Genomic DNA, 12431 nt, shown 5'->3' with positions numbered 1-12431 from the left:
ATATTAAAATGCAAGTTAATTAGTTATAACTTGGATAGAAAATACAACTTTAATCTTGCTCTGACAACAGCGAATCTCAAAACCAACCAAAATCTCTACCACCACTAACCATCACAAGTTTCATGGCAAATTTAGTTAAAGTTTCTGGACCACTCTCTTCAGCTGATCAAGATGTATGAAACAGAGAAGCAAAAAACTGCAAAAAAGCAGCATAATATAAATGGAACTTTATACTGCAATGCACAAGATTTTGTACCTATTACAGAAAAGAAAAAGGAAGACTGAAAGAATGAAGTTAATCACAAATAAGTTGCTATGATTTTTCATCTTTTCCCAGTTGCGCTGCCCAGGAGAGAAGGATTGTTCCAAGATAACTGGCAAACATGAAGATCAGCTAAAATTACAACTCAAGAAAAGAAAGACTGCCTTTGATGACAAACACACCTGCTGCATGCTGAATTCTCCATCCTCACATTCCTGCTTGTATCTCCTTGGAAGGGTTTCCACCTCCCGAATGTCTTCCATTGTAACTTGCTTAGGAAGGACCTCAAACAAAGAGGTTAAATACATAATAATGGACTTTTTGTCTGGAAGCTGTACAGCAACATCTGCATCAGAAACATAAAACATGGGGAAAAATAAATTACGACAATTTTTTAAATCATTACATAGAACACAGGTAACAATTCACGTATTCTTCTGTTAAATAGCCTTTCATAAGCTTTTGACTTCAAGACCAGGTTTGGCACACATTAAAACTAGAATGAAGGAGGGGAAAAGATTTAAATTTAAAAAAAAAACAAAACAAAACAAAAAAAAAAAAAAAAAAAAAAAAAAAACTACATTTGGAAGTGAATTCACATAAAAAGGATATTTTTGAAGTAAGAACCCAGACATGAAGGTGCTAAGGAATAAAATCTGTTTGGGGAATCTGTTCTGAAGCATCTCCCAAGCAGAAATGTAGTTCAGGGACAGTATCTGACAAACATTTCCACTTAGGCTGTATTCCCTTTCCCATTGTTACTCAGGCAATATTCTCATTTTCCACACTGGAAAGAGTTTCACTGAGCCAGGTTCACTTCTCTTGAGTTATAACAGTACCCATTCAGTAAATACTACTTCTTTTTCCCTAAGAAGGTGGTGCTTGAATTTTGATGGTTTGTCTTACAGAATGAATCTTTGGAGGCTCACTTCAAAGCAGAGCAACAGTTCAGTATTTTTAAAAGGAGCCCTAAAGGTTTCCTGGTAAACATCCCTGGGCAGCTACTGCTACTCAGTGTGTACGTAAAGAACAATAAATTATGAGCTCTTAAACCAGCCCATTCTACAGAATGCACTACTGCACCTGAAAAGCACACACCCTTGCAGCACAACTCCTACCTAAGAGGAAACAAAGTCAGCATACCAACTTCACCTTCCTTATACAGTCTCTGAACAAAAAGTCAACCCAAATCTCAATATTCAAAATGCCAAAGCCTACACGTATACATCCATACCCTTACCCTAACAAATAGCATGTTTAAATACAAATTTAAAGGCTTGAAATTAAATAGCACTGCACAAGGATGATAGAACTGTTATTCATACTTAGTGTCAATAGAAGAAATTTGTTTTCAGAGTGGTCAAAAAACACTTTGTGTCAAGTAAAATAACTGTATCCCACCTTCAGGATCCAGCAGTTTCTCTATTCCTAAGTGGTTCTTGGCTACGTTGAATGCATTTTCCAGTCTCTCAACCGGGGACATCTTTGTAACTTTATCCCAGCTGAACAGCTCAGGTCTAAAAGTGAAAGCAAAACAAGGATGAAAGCAAACTTTACCCATAAGCAAATTCCATATAATGCAGAATATCAAGTCATGCATATGACAGTAGATTCCTAAATAATATATTTATACACATATACACAAATAATACACATATATATCAAATAAGTGGATATACACAAATGCAAAAGAAAAAAAAAGCACAATTCTCACTTATTAGTGAGAATCTGACAATCACAGATTAACTGACTGCATGCCCACAGCATCCCTTCTGTGTCCTAAACAAAGTCATTGACTGCAACAGGACATCAAATGCGACTAGCAAGAATACATAAGCTTTGTTTAAAATTTATCCCGGAACTAGTTTTCCTCAACTGTTTCTTTTACAGCATTATTGCTACTACACATTTTCTGCACCAGGCACTGCTAGGTAATCTATTTCTGGAAAACCTCATTCCAAACTTGTGATGGGGCTCAGTGACCACCCCAGGCCATCACAGCCAGGAGAAACAGAGGTCTCTACCCCACTTGCTCATTCTTCCCTATGGTCTTTTTCCCCCAAAAACAAAGAGCCTACAAGAAAACACCCCAAACACAAGTGCCCGTGAGTCCCAGTGCAAATCAGGACAAGGAGTTGACCAATTTTCAGTGTCAGCAGTCTTCATCTAAGATCAGTGTTAACCCAAGGGCATCTTCAATCCAGCTGTGCACCCAAAACATACTGGTGGGTCTCGAGAGGAAGGAGCAGAGCACACAGCAGGAAGCAGAGGGCCCATTGCTAGCAGTACCTACACCTGTGGGGCAGGATCAGCCAAGTGCTGCAGCAACACAACTACAGAGCCATTGAAACACCTTCCATCCTCCTGCAACAGTGGCTTCTCACCTCAACACTGCTATTGATTCTGCACTTGATTGAACTTGGGGAAGAAGAGATGGGCTTGCCTTTCATTCTTTTAATATTTGATTCAGTTGTAAATTGACTTAAGAGTACCCTTTATCATCTGCCAAGTCATTATGTTTGTGAAACAGGAAGTTCCTAAGCCAACAGAGTCTAAGAAGCAAAAAGCCAGAAGAAAGCAGGGTGAGCTGGAAAAAATATAAGCATAGCTCCTCATGGAATACTGTACATCCATGCAAAAGCAACAAGGATAACCACAGATTCATGTATATCTTTAGTAGACACTGACTTTGAAAACAAAGGTTTTGATAAATCACGATGTCACTCCAAGAGTGAGAAAACCAAAACAAAAAGCAGAATTCAGTTTAAAGAGGAACTAAGCTAATGTTAGTAAACAAAAGAGACCAGTACAGTAAAATGCTAAAAAAATGAGGCATGAGGTAATAGGTTACTTACATGCTGCAGGGTTACAAAGTTATTAGATATTCTAGCCATGAGGTAGTGCAACTAACAATTGTGGATAGATGCATAAAAAGAAAAGAACTATATTAAATCCCTTAATGGAAAGAAGATTCTCCTCTTTTAAGTGTCATATTAAACTAAAATAAAAAAGCAGTACTGAAAAATGCCCCTTAAATAGGGAAGCACTATTGCCTGGGTAAGTTAAATATCTTTGTTGTCCTATCGCTTCTGCAACCTGCTCCAATCTTCTTATAAGTGCTTTTAAAGTCTCTCCTTCAAAGTTGAAAAGAAACCCAGACCAAGATTTCTTAAAAGCCAGGGGAAAATGGTGCTTCTTTGACTAAAGGACTTGTGCCCAGGGACAAGAAAGCTGAATTCTGGCATGCCAGCAGCTGCCAGGCTCCAAGGAATAGGGAATAAAAGGCTCAGACCCAGATTTTAGGAAGTCACAGAAAAGCAGTTATTCAGTCAAAGCTTTCAGCTGGGGCTTTTGCTGAAACTTAACAGGGCTCTGAAAGGGCAAAGCTCACAGACTTCAGATCCTGCAAAGCCTAAGCACATAGTCATAACAAAAAGGACAAACAGCCTAAAACTGATTTTTCTGCTTCTCTCAGGTCACCTAGGTTTCATTTGCGTCTAAAGCTGGCATACTCTCCATCACAAAGCTTCACACATTCAACAGCAGAACAAGGCAGTACAGGCAGTTGTGCTGGTAGGAAAATCATCACAACTACCCACACCATCCAGGGGAGGGACTTAGTAATACTTGTGATAAATTCCAGCGAGACGTTTGGTAGTATTGCTCTGTCCTTGCATAGCAGTCATTCCAAATTGCAGAAGCCCTCAGCGTGGTGCTGGCCTCCTTACACACCCATGCAGGCTGAACACAAGCCAGCTCTGGTCCACTAGACACAGAGGTGTGACAGGGCAGACCTATCCTGAAGCCAGCAAGCCTGTGACAGAGCCTACTGTAGTTACCACAGGCCAAATGGGCACTTTAGAGCATGCTCAAAGGAATGTATGTTCTGCAAACACTTTGCATCTGTTGGCTGTAAACATGAGTGTTTGTAAAGCATTTGCTGTATCAAATACCTGGTGACCAGAAGATCTGGTTAAATTCTAGAAACTGTTATACCGTTTCCACATTTAAATGGTTATTTATGGGTAAGAACAGTCAGACTTTGCAATGCAATGAGCTGACTTCATTTAAGAGACATTGGATTAGAATGGATTGCCCAGTAGGTCTCGAAGAGATTTTTATAAAGGAAATTTCAAAAAGTAAGCAACTTTAATAGAAGCTGGAATGATTTATTTAAACTTCTGAAGAGTTCTACAAAAATCAGAAAGAACACAAAAGATCTGTGCAAAGAAACTTTAATGCTATTCCTTATAAAGTATAATGAACAAACCAAAGGATACTCTACAGACACCTGAGGTGTCTGATATTCTACCCCACAGTTCCCCAGAAAGAACTGTATACATTGTCATTTGAGCAAGATATATTAAAAAACACCAGAAAAGCTACAGAGTCTCTCATTCATTCATTTTGAAGCTTCTGTATCCTCTTATTGAAATTATATGGCAACCTCAGAGGAAGGCAGGTAGAAGGAAGTTAGCTCAGATGAAGGAGGAGGTCAGCTCCCCCTTCCCCCACAGAGACTCTTTCAATATATTCACTGTAAAATGCATACCAAGTGGGATGCAAATCCACTCCAATTAGCAAGTGTTTGTTACACTCCTGCCTTGCAAGGCTCTGGCAATGTCCCACCATTGCTATTGTTACCACCAAAAAAGACAAACACCTGGACAATGAATCACTAAAGAAACAGGCTAGAAGCTATCAAATGTTCAAGCATGAGGATACAGAAAAAAAAGCTGCTTACTTCACTAGGTCAAAGATACACTGTTTGCCACTTACTTGTGCCTGTGAATCAGAGCATTAAAGGCAAGTCCATCAGCCCAGCTCGTGGTGAAGTTCAGAACATTGACCTGACTGTAAGGTCTGGTTGACTGCCGAACCCAGCTCAGCAGTATCTTCTCACTGTTGGTCTGCTGCAAATCTGACATGATGTTCTTCATAACATCCTTCACCTGCAAGACAGCAACAACACCTTGCAAACAAATGCCCCATTTTTACTCCTCACAAAACCAAATTACTTCACATATCATGGAAGGGGGTTCCCCATGAAAAGCTACAAATCAAACTCCAATTCCTCACATGAAATTTGGGAATAGCAGTCTTCAGGCCATCTTTGCCCTCTCCTGATTACAAGAACCAGCGATGCTTCATGTAATAATGACACATTACCCCTTACATTATGATCCTTACACTCTCCTTGGTGCTGTCTGCTCCAAGCATAGGGAATAATGCCTCACTGCCTTGTGCTGTGGTTCCACGAATAAAACTACAAAAATACAGCTTGTATAGGTTTTCTGCAAGAACAGTATATCTGCTCATCCAACAAAAGTAGTTTATTATTTGGCTACTAGTTATACACATCTACCAAAGTCCCTCCAAGTTAATTCAATACTTGGATAAACCAGGAACAATTCAATCTATGAGACTATCAAACCTACAAAGCAGCTGTAAGATGCAAGACAAACACAGCTACCTAAACAGTAAAACGCTACCTGCCTCAAGCCCTTGAGGAAGGAATAGAAACACAATGCTTCAGCCCAAAAACCCTCTCTGCAATTCACACCAGCAGGAACTAAACTGAGGGGCTGAGCACATACGAGAACACAGATCATGGGAGGCAGCCAATAGACTCCAAGCAGAAACCAAATACCGTCCTGCCTTTATTTACCAGCCCAAAATAGAAGCAGTATTTTCTGCCACCAAAAGCCTGGGAAGGTCTGCGAAAATTGCAGCAGAACAATGTACATGATTCCTGGAAAGGAAGAGATCTCACAGCAGCCTCTCACCTGCCAGTGCAAGATAATACTCCAAAGCAGCCCCAGCGTCAGCTTGTGATTTCCATCAACGATGTCAGTTCCTCCAATATTCACCAACTCCACCTGGAGAGGTTGAATCAACCCTCTATTAAATGCTGTTATCACAGCTCCAAGTCACAACCCCACCCCACATCCCTGGCTGTGCAGCCAAGTATTACCAAGTGCTCTGAAATAAAAAGCAGTTGAAGAGAAAAGCAGAACTGATGAATAGTTCATCTGAATTTGTCATGACAACTGTTTAAATAAACGCAATGTTAACTGCTAAAACTATGTGACAAAATAAGGCACCAAGGAAGATATTCCATTTAGAAGAGTTTTATTCTCTCCTCTAAATATACAGGTGCATACCAACAGTTAAAACTGAACAACAGAAATGCAAGCATGAAGGATCTGATAGGAAAATAAAAGTTAAGCAGCTTTGGTCCTCAGTTAGTTTTATTTTTCAATTTGCTTGACAAATCAAAAAAGTTGACTTTTCTTATTTGGAATCATTTTGCTTAAAGGACGAGGTTCATAAGATCACTTGATCACCTACACCTAGGTTTGTTGATCCTTGCAATATATATTTAAACACTTCTATAAATTATTTCACAAGGTATGAATATTACATAGCCCACAAATTCTCAAACAACAGAATGCTACTGCTTCTCAGTGGATGCCTTTTCCCTCCATTGTAACACACACACTTTCTAATGAAGCTAAGCAGTAGGCATAAATCAAGTACATGACCTTAACAACCTTCAGCTAACTAAGACCATCTGTTTACTTCCAGAAATCCAGAAGCTGTCAGCTTAAGGAAGAAATAATTAATTATTGCAATTCAGTATTGTTTTATTTATTATTATTATAAAATAAATCAATTTCAAGTTGAAAAATCTCATTATTTATCCTTTAAAAAGCTAATATGTACAGTTCCTCAAAGAACAAAAACAACCCACTGCCAGCTTTGTCTGCTTCCAAGAAATATGACACTAGTACACCAACACAGAGGGGAAATTGCAGTATAATACAGCATGTTGGTATCATTCTACAATCAGCACTTCATATAAATATGCCCATGCTTTCTTGTATTTGATATATTTTATTACCAAAATGTTCATATTAAGTTATTTTAGTGACCTGACATTCCCAAATAGAAATTCTAAGTATGGAGAACATATTTATCAGGAATTGTTTGTCAAAGAAGGAAGAAAAACTAAAACCACTTCAGTATAGCACTGCTGTCTTCCAGGCAGTAAAAAAAAATATTAAACCAAATAAATATTATTTTTCTTCAAGGAGGATTTGATCTTGTTTGCTTGTTTTTTTGATCAGTTACCAAAGCAACAAATTGGAAACACTATACATTTGACACAGAGATGACAGAAGTCAATGAAGAGACCCTCCTGGAAATGGAGAACAGGACAGAGCCATGAAACCTGCCATCCCATTACAGATTTCAGCACAAGTTACACAGCATTACTGGAAAGTATTTTTTGTCCTTGTGTGCTCATCAGCTATGCAATAGTAAAGCTGCATGGCACCTTTTTCTTGGGAGCTGCACACATCTCAACAAAGCACAGTCTTGTCATTAGTGGTTTAAAATCATTATTAAGCTTGCATTTTAAGATCTCACAAGATTGCTGGACACAAACTCTATATCATGTAAGAAAATACGAACAGTTTACCCATCTCAATGAGGTCTCATTCTAGGTACAAAAAGTCTTCATTCTCTGCATTTTGAACTCATTTACATTAAAAAAATAAACTAAACAGTCTCTCAAAAAGTTGTGGAAAAACATGCTCACATTGTTCTGATGCAAGACTTGCAGTACTCGGTTGACATTATTTAAGGCATGTACTCGTGTGGAACCTCGTTCTTTAGGCTGGAAATAAAAAGTTACAGTCTGTTCAGTATCAGAATTAAGGGACATACCAAACAAAATAAGAGAAAAATTCTCCAGATTTTAACTTCTCTTTTCCTTTTAATAGTAGTAAGAAAAACCAAACAAGATCACCCACAACAATTTCAAAATGAAAACTGGACAGAACAATATTCTCCAATTCAAGGCACAGGGCAGACCTTGGACTCAAAATGTGTTTTAGCTCATCTTCAGTAAGCCAAAAATTTTTATTCCCAACATCTACAGAACTATAAACTGGCAATGCAAAAGCAAAGGGAGAGTTCCTGGGGAAAATCTGAGGTTTTTGAACCTTTGCCAGAGTACTTGAAATTTTCTGGCTCCCAAGAGAGAACAAGCAGCAATTTGTTTTTCTGGCACCAAAAGCCTGCTAAATCTTTGCATACTGGGAAGAAGTTACACTTCCTGGCTTTACTTTCCTTTTAATATCAGGGCAAATAAATAAAAATTTAAAAAAATTTAAAAAAAAAATTAAAAAAAAAAACCACAAACCACAAAACAACAGAAACAACTTCACAATCAGAAAAAAAAAAACCCCACCAAAAAACCAAACCTTCAATGCTAGACAATACTGGCCACTCCATTTACTTTTAATCACCGTAATTTAATTCCTGTGGCAGAAAGTGATCATGCTTCAAGAGCATGGAGCTGAACTTGGAAAACAGTAATCAAGTTAGAAATAAAAAAATCTCCTATTGTTTTCAGAATACTTCAAATCACACCACAAATTATTAAAAGTACTAGTAAAACACATCTTTTTAAAAACAAATGTGAAACTTTGTATGACTGAAGGTTCCTTTTAAGGTCCATAAACAAATTTGAGACTAATTATGAATAGTGAAATCAAGATTAATTCCAAGTAATGGTACAGGTTTTACCATATTTCATGCATCTTTCTGAAGAGCCATTAATGTCAGCAGAGGAAGAGTTTTCAGCCACACACACTTCCCCATATACATTTTGAGCAGTTTTCAGCCTTTTCCTGTCTGTAGACAGAATTTTTCAATGGAGATGCAGATTTTTACCTACTAGCTGTTGTCTTTTTACTTTCTTTTTCTTTAGGGGATCTTCCATGAGCTTACTAGAAGCCCACAGGGATCCAGCTGAACACAAGTTTGCCTGATCATGCAGAAACAGACTTTAAGAAGGTCTCTATTAAGAACATACATATGTGAACAACACCACTGGTTTTACATGCTTTGCTAGACAGTACATAAACCCTCAAGAGAGGGTTATACAGTTAAGCTTCAGCCTGACCCTGTACCTCATGAGTGGAGTTCGTGGGAATTTCACTGGAACTGTAGAAAGCAAGTACACATTACAAGCAAAATAGGGTTTTAAATAAGTTTTTTTTTTTAACTCACATGCCTCAGTTTGTGTTTTGTTTATTCATTGGTTTGGGTTATTTTAATAAATGGAAATATGACTCAGATGTTTCTCTTACCAGAGGCTTCCCTGTCAGACCCTCCAAAAGGTCCAAAAGCTTCCTTCCATCTTTGAGATCTGTGAACATGTCTTTCACTGGGGCCTTCCCACTCTGCAGAAGAAACAAAAGGAGTAATAAAAACAGTGTTTAAGCAGAATTTCCATGCAAACAGATACTTTTTCCTTTCTATCTTTCAATTTATTCTTATTTAGCACTAGAAATAGTAAATGAAAGCTAGGGGACTGCTACAGTGATCAAGAAGGAACCCTTCCCTTTTTAAGTGGTTTTTTTCTTTCCTCCCTATCACTGCAGATCTGTGCACCAGCAGCCTTGTACTGAGGAACCAAATCAGTGCATCCTGGCTCAGATTAGGGTGGATGCATTAACACGCAAAAATGGCAAAGAAAGAAAACTTGGCAAGTTTGAGGAGTCATTTGAGAAGGAATGCTTTGGTTTGGCTGCATCTAAAGGAAGAAGAAACTGAGGCTTTTCAGAAAGAAGCTACTGGGACAAGTTCTTTCAGATTTAAAAAAAAGGACAAAAAATTACTTGGAATTGAGTCCTGTGTAAGAAGATGCCACTGTTCTACAAAGACCAGTAGATCAAAAGGTATCATATTTATTGAAACAAATTAATCACTTTCTCTACCACAGAAAAAAAAAAGCATAACATGAAACCCAGAGATACTCTAAATCATAAATTTCTGATTTTTGCTTTCATTGGGAATAGAGAAGAATACAAGAATTGTGGCAGAGTAGAATCATGCTAACCTTTTCATCTTATCTCTTCTTGGACCAAAGAAAGTAAGTGAGGGACAGTTCTACAGGGCAAGGGGAAAAGACACAGCCAGCCAGAAACTAAGTGTATTTTCTCTATAATATCCACCTGTTAGCTGCCAAGAAATCAATTAAACTACTGCTTCCAGTATCTCTTTCAAGTGCCAATTTGAGGAGAAGAAAAATATTTGCCAAGTACCACAAAAAGTTCCAATATTTCCTCTTCCTATCACCTTGACTTTTTGGCATTGCTCTTCAGAAAGGCGGCTGTCAAAGACTCTCCTTACATGACATGAATTAGCTGGCATAGATCCTTCTTGTCTTCACTTATCTCCTCCTGCCCTAAAGCTGCTGGTAATTGCCCAGTACTGGCTAACAAATCAGAGAGAGAGAACTGAACAGCTTAATGAACCCTGTTTTTGGCAAATGTCTGGTTTTCCCCAAAATTCATATAGGTTTTTCTTAGTTGTCTCATTTAGTTAGATTTGATACTACTACTAAACAAAAAAAAAAAAAAAAACCAAAAAAAAACAAAACAAAAAAAAAGAGTTGAACAGCCACAAAGAAATATTTTAATTTCCTGCACAAAAACAAAACTAAACATAACAATTTCAACCAGCTAAACAGTGGTAAGTATGATCTTCCTCTCAGAGCATATACTTTTCACAGATGATTCAGATGCTTCACAGCTGCATGGCTCCTTAACCAAGCTTTTAAAGCATGCTGGACCTACAATGGGACAACTGGCTGGAGAGATGAGGAGAGACCAATGGCTGTTGTCTACCTGTCTGACTTTTGACACTGTCTCCCATCATATCCACATAGGCAAACTCAGGTGTGTGAACTGGACAAGTGAAAGGCAAGGTGAATTGAGAATTGTCTGAATGGCAAATCCCAGAGTCACAATCACTAGCACAGGGTCTGGTTGAAGGCCTGTTCACTTGTCGTGTCCCCTAAGGTTTAATACTGGGCCCAATCTTGTTTAACTTCATCAAGGACTTGGATAGAGGGACAGATGCCTCCTCAGCAGGCTCATAAATGACACAAAGCTGGGAGAAGTGGCAGATACCCCAGAGGGCTGTGCAGCCACTCAGTGGGACCTCAACATGCTGGAGAGATGGGCAAAGGGGAACTTCAGTGTGAAATTCAACAAAGGCATGTGCAGGGTTCTGAACCTTGGGTGGAATAATCTCATGCACTGGTACAGGCTTGCACTGATCTGCTGGGCTGATCCATGAGCCAGCAGCATGCCATATGGCTAATGGGGTCATTGGGAAGAACACTGTCAGGAGGTCAAGGGAGGTGATCCTGTCTCTCTACTCATCCCAAGTGAGGCCACATCTTACTAGGTGTGTGTGAGACTCACAAGTGTTGTGCCCAGCTCTGGGTTACTCAGTACCAGGGAGATCTGGAGCTCCTGAAGCAGCTCCAGCAAAGGGCAACAAAGTTGATCAAGTGACTAGATTATCTCTTACAAGGAAAGTCTCAGGGAAGTAGATCTGTGTGGCCTAGAGAAGAGACAACTGACACATGATCAGTGTCTGTAGGTGTCTGAAGGGAATGTCTCAAGAGGATGGAGCCCAGCTCTTCTCATTGGAACAACAGGACAGAAACCAACATGTTTCACCTGAACATAAGGAATACCTTCCCTGTGCAGGTGACTGCACAACAGAACAGATTACCTAGAGAGGTTGTGGAATTTCCCTCACTGGAGATATTAAAAAAAAATCTGGATGCAATCCTGAGTAACATGCTTTAGGGCTCCCTGCTTGAGCAGGGAGGCTGGACTAGATGAACTCCAGTGGTCCTTTCCAACCTTAATCATTCTGTGATTTTATGAGCCAGAAAACAGGATAACAGAAATAGAGATGCAGAGAAGCCTCTTCTACAGTTTATGTGTAAAACAGGAGATCAACCACAGTGCAATCAACCCAGATGGCAGTAAAATTTACTTTACATTTGGGTTGCATCACTACACTGAAGACAGTAAAAACAGGCAGTAAAAAAAAAGGGCACAAGGAAATTGTTCATATGACCAGAAAAACAAGCAATTAGGAGTTAACAGAGGTCTCTGGATGCAGTAGTATTCAAACACTTGTTGTGAAAGAAAAAAACTAAAAAAAAACAAAAACAAACTTATTAGTCAATGAAGTGTGGGCCTGTCCAGAGTAGAAGGGGAGATAATTTCCACTGACCTGCTAGTCACACCCTTCAGTCCAGGGTTGGGGTGGCTTCTGAGCTAAAGCACAC

The 12431-nt window shown here is 38.9% G+C and overlaps 1 protein-coding gene across 5 annotated transcripts in view; it reads right to left on the bottom strand.

Annotated features, from left to right (window-relative positions):
* UTRN (utrophin) overlaps window positions 1–12431 on the bottom strand; it is a 334555-nt gene that overhangs the window by 252850 nt on the left and 69274 nt on the right. For all 5 annotated transcript variants that reach the window (XM_079299176.1, XM_079299179.1, XM_079299174.1 and 2 more), the window contains 6 exons: window positions 9424–9516; window positions 7866–7943; window positions 6049–6141; window positions 5042–5214; window positions 1664–1779; window positions 445–608 (listed from right to left, as the gene is read on the bottom strand). In XM_079299176.1, the coding sequence (XP_079155302.1) occupies window positions 445–608; window positions 1664–1779; window positions 5042–5214; window positions 6049–6141; window positions 7866–7943; window positions 9424–9516 (717 nt within the window). The remainder of the gene's footprint in view (window positions 1–444; window positions 609–1663; window positions 1780–5041; window positions 5215–6048; window positions 6142–7865; window positions 7944–9423; window positions 9517–12431) is intronic.

Source organism: Erithacus rubecula (genome assembly GCF_903797595.1).
Source record: "Erithacus rubecula genome assembly, chromosome: 2".
Classification (NCBI taxonomy): Eukaryota; Metazoa; Chordata; class Aves; order Passeriformes; family Muscicapidae; genus Erithacus; species Erithacus rubecula.
Note: the sequence above shows the minus strand (reverse complement) of the source record. Positions and strands in the feature narration are given on the sequence as shown.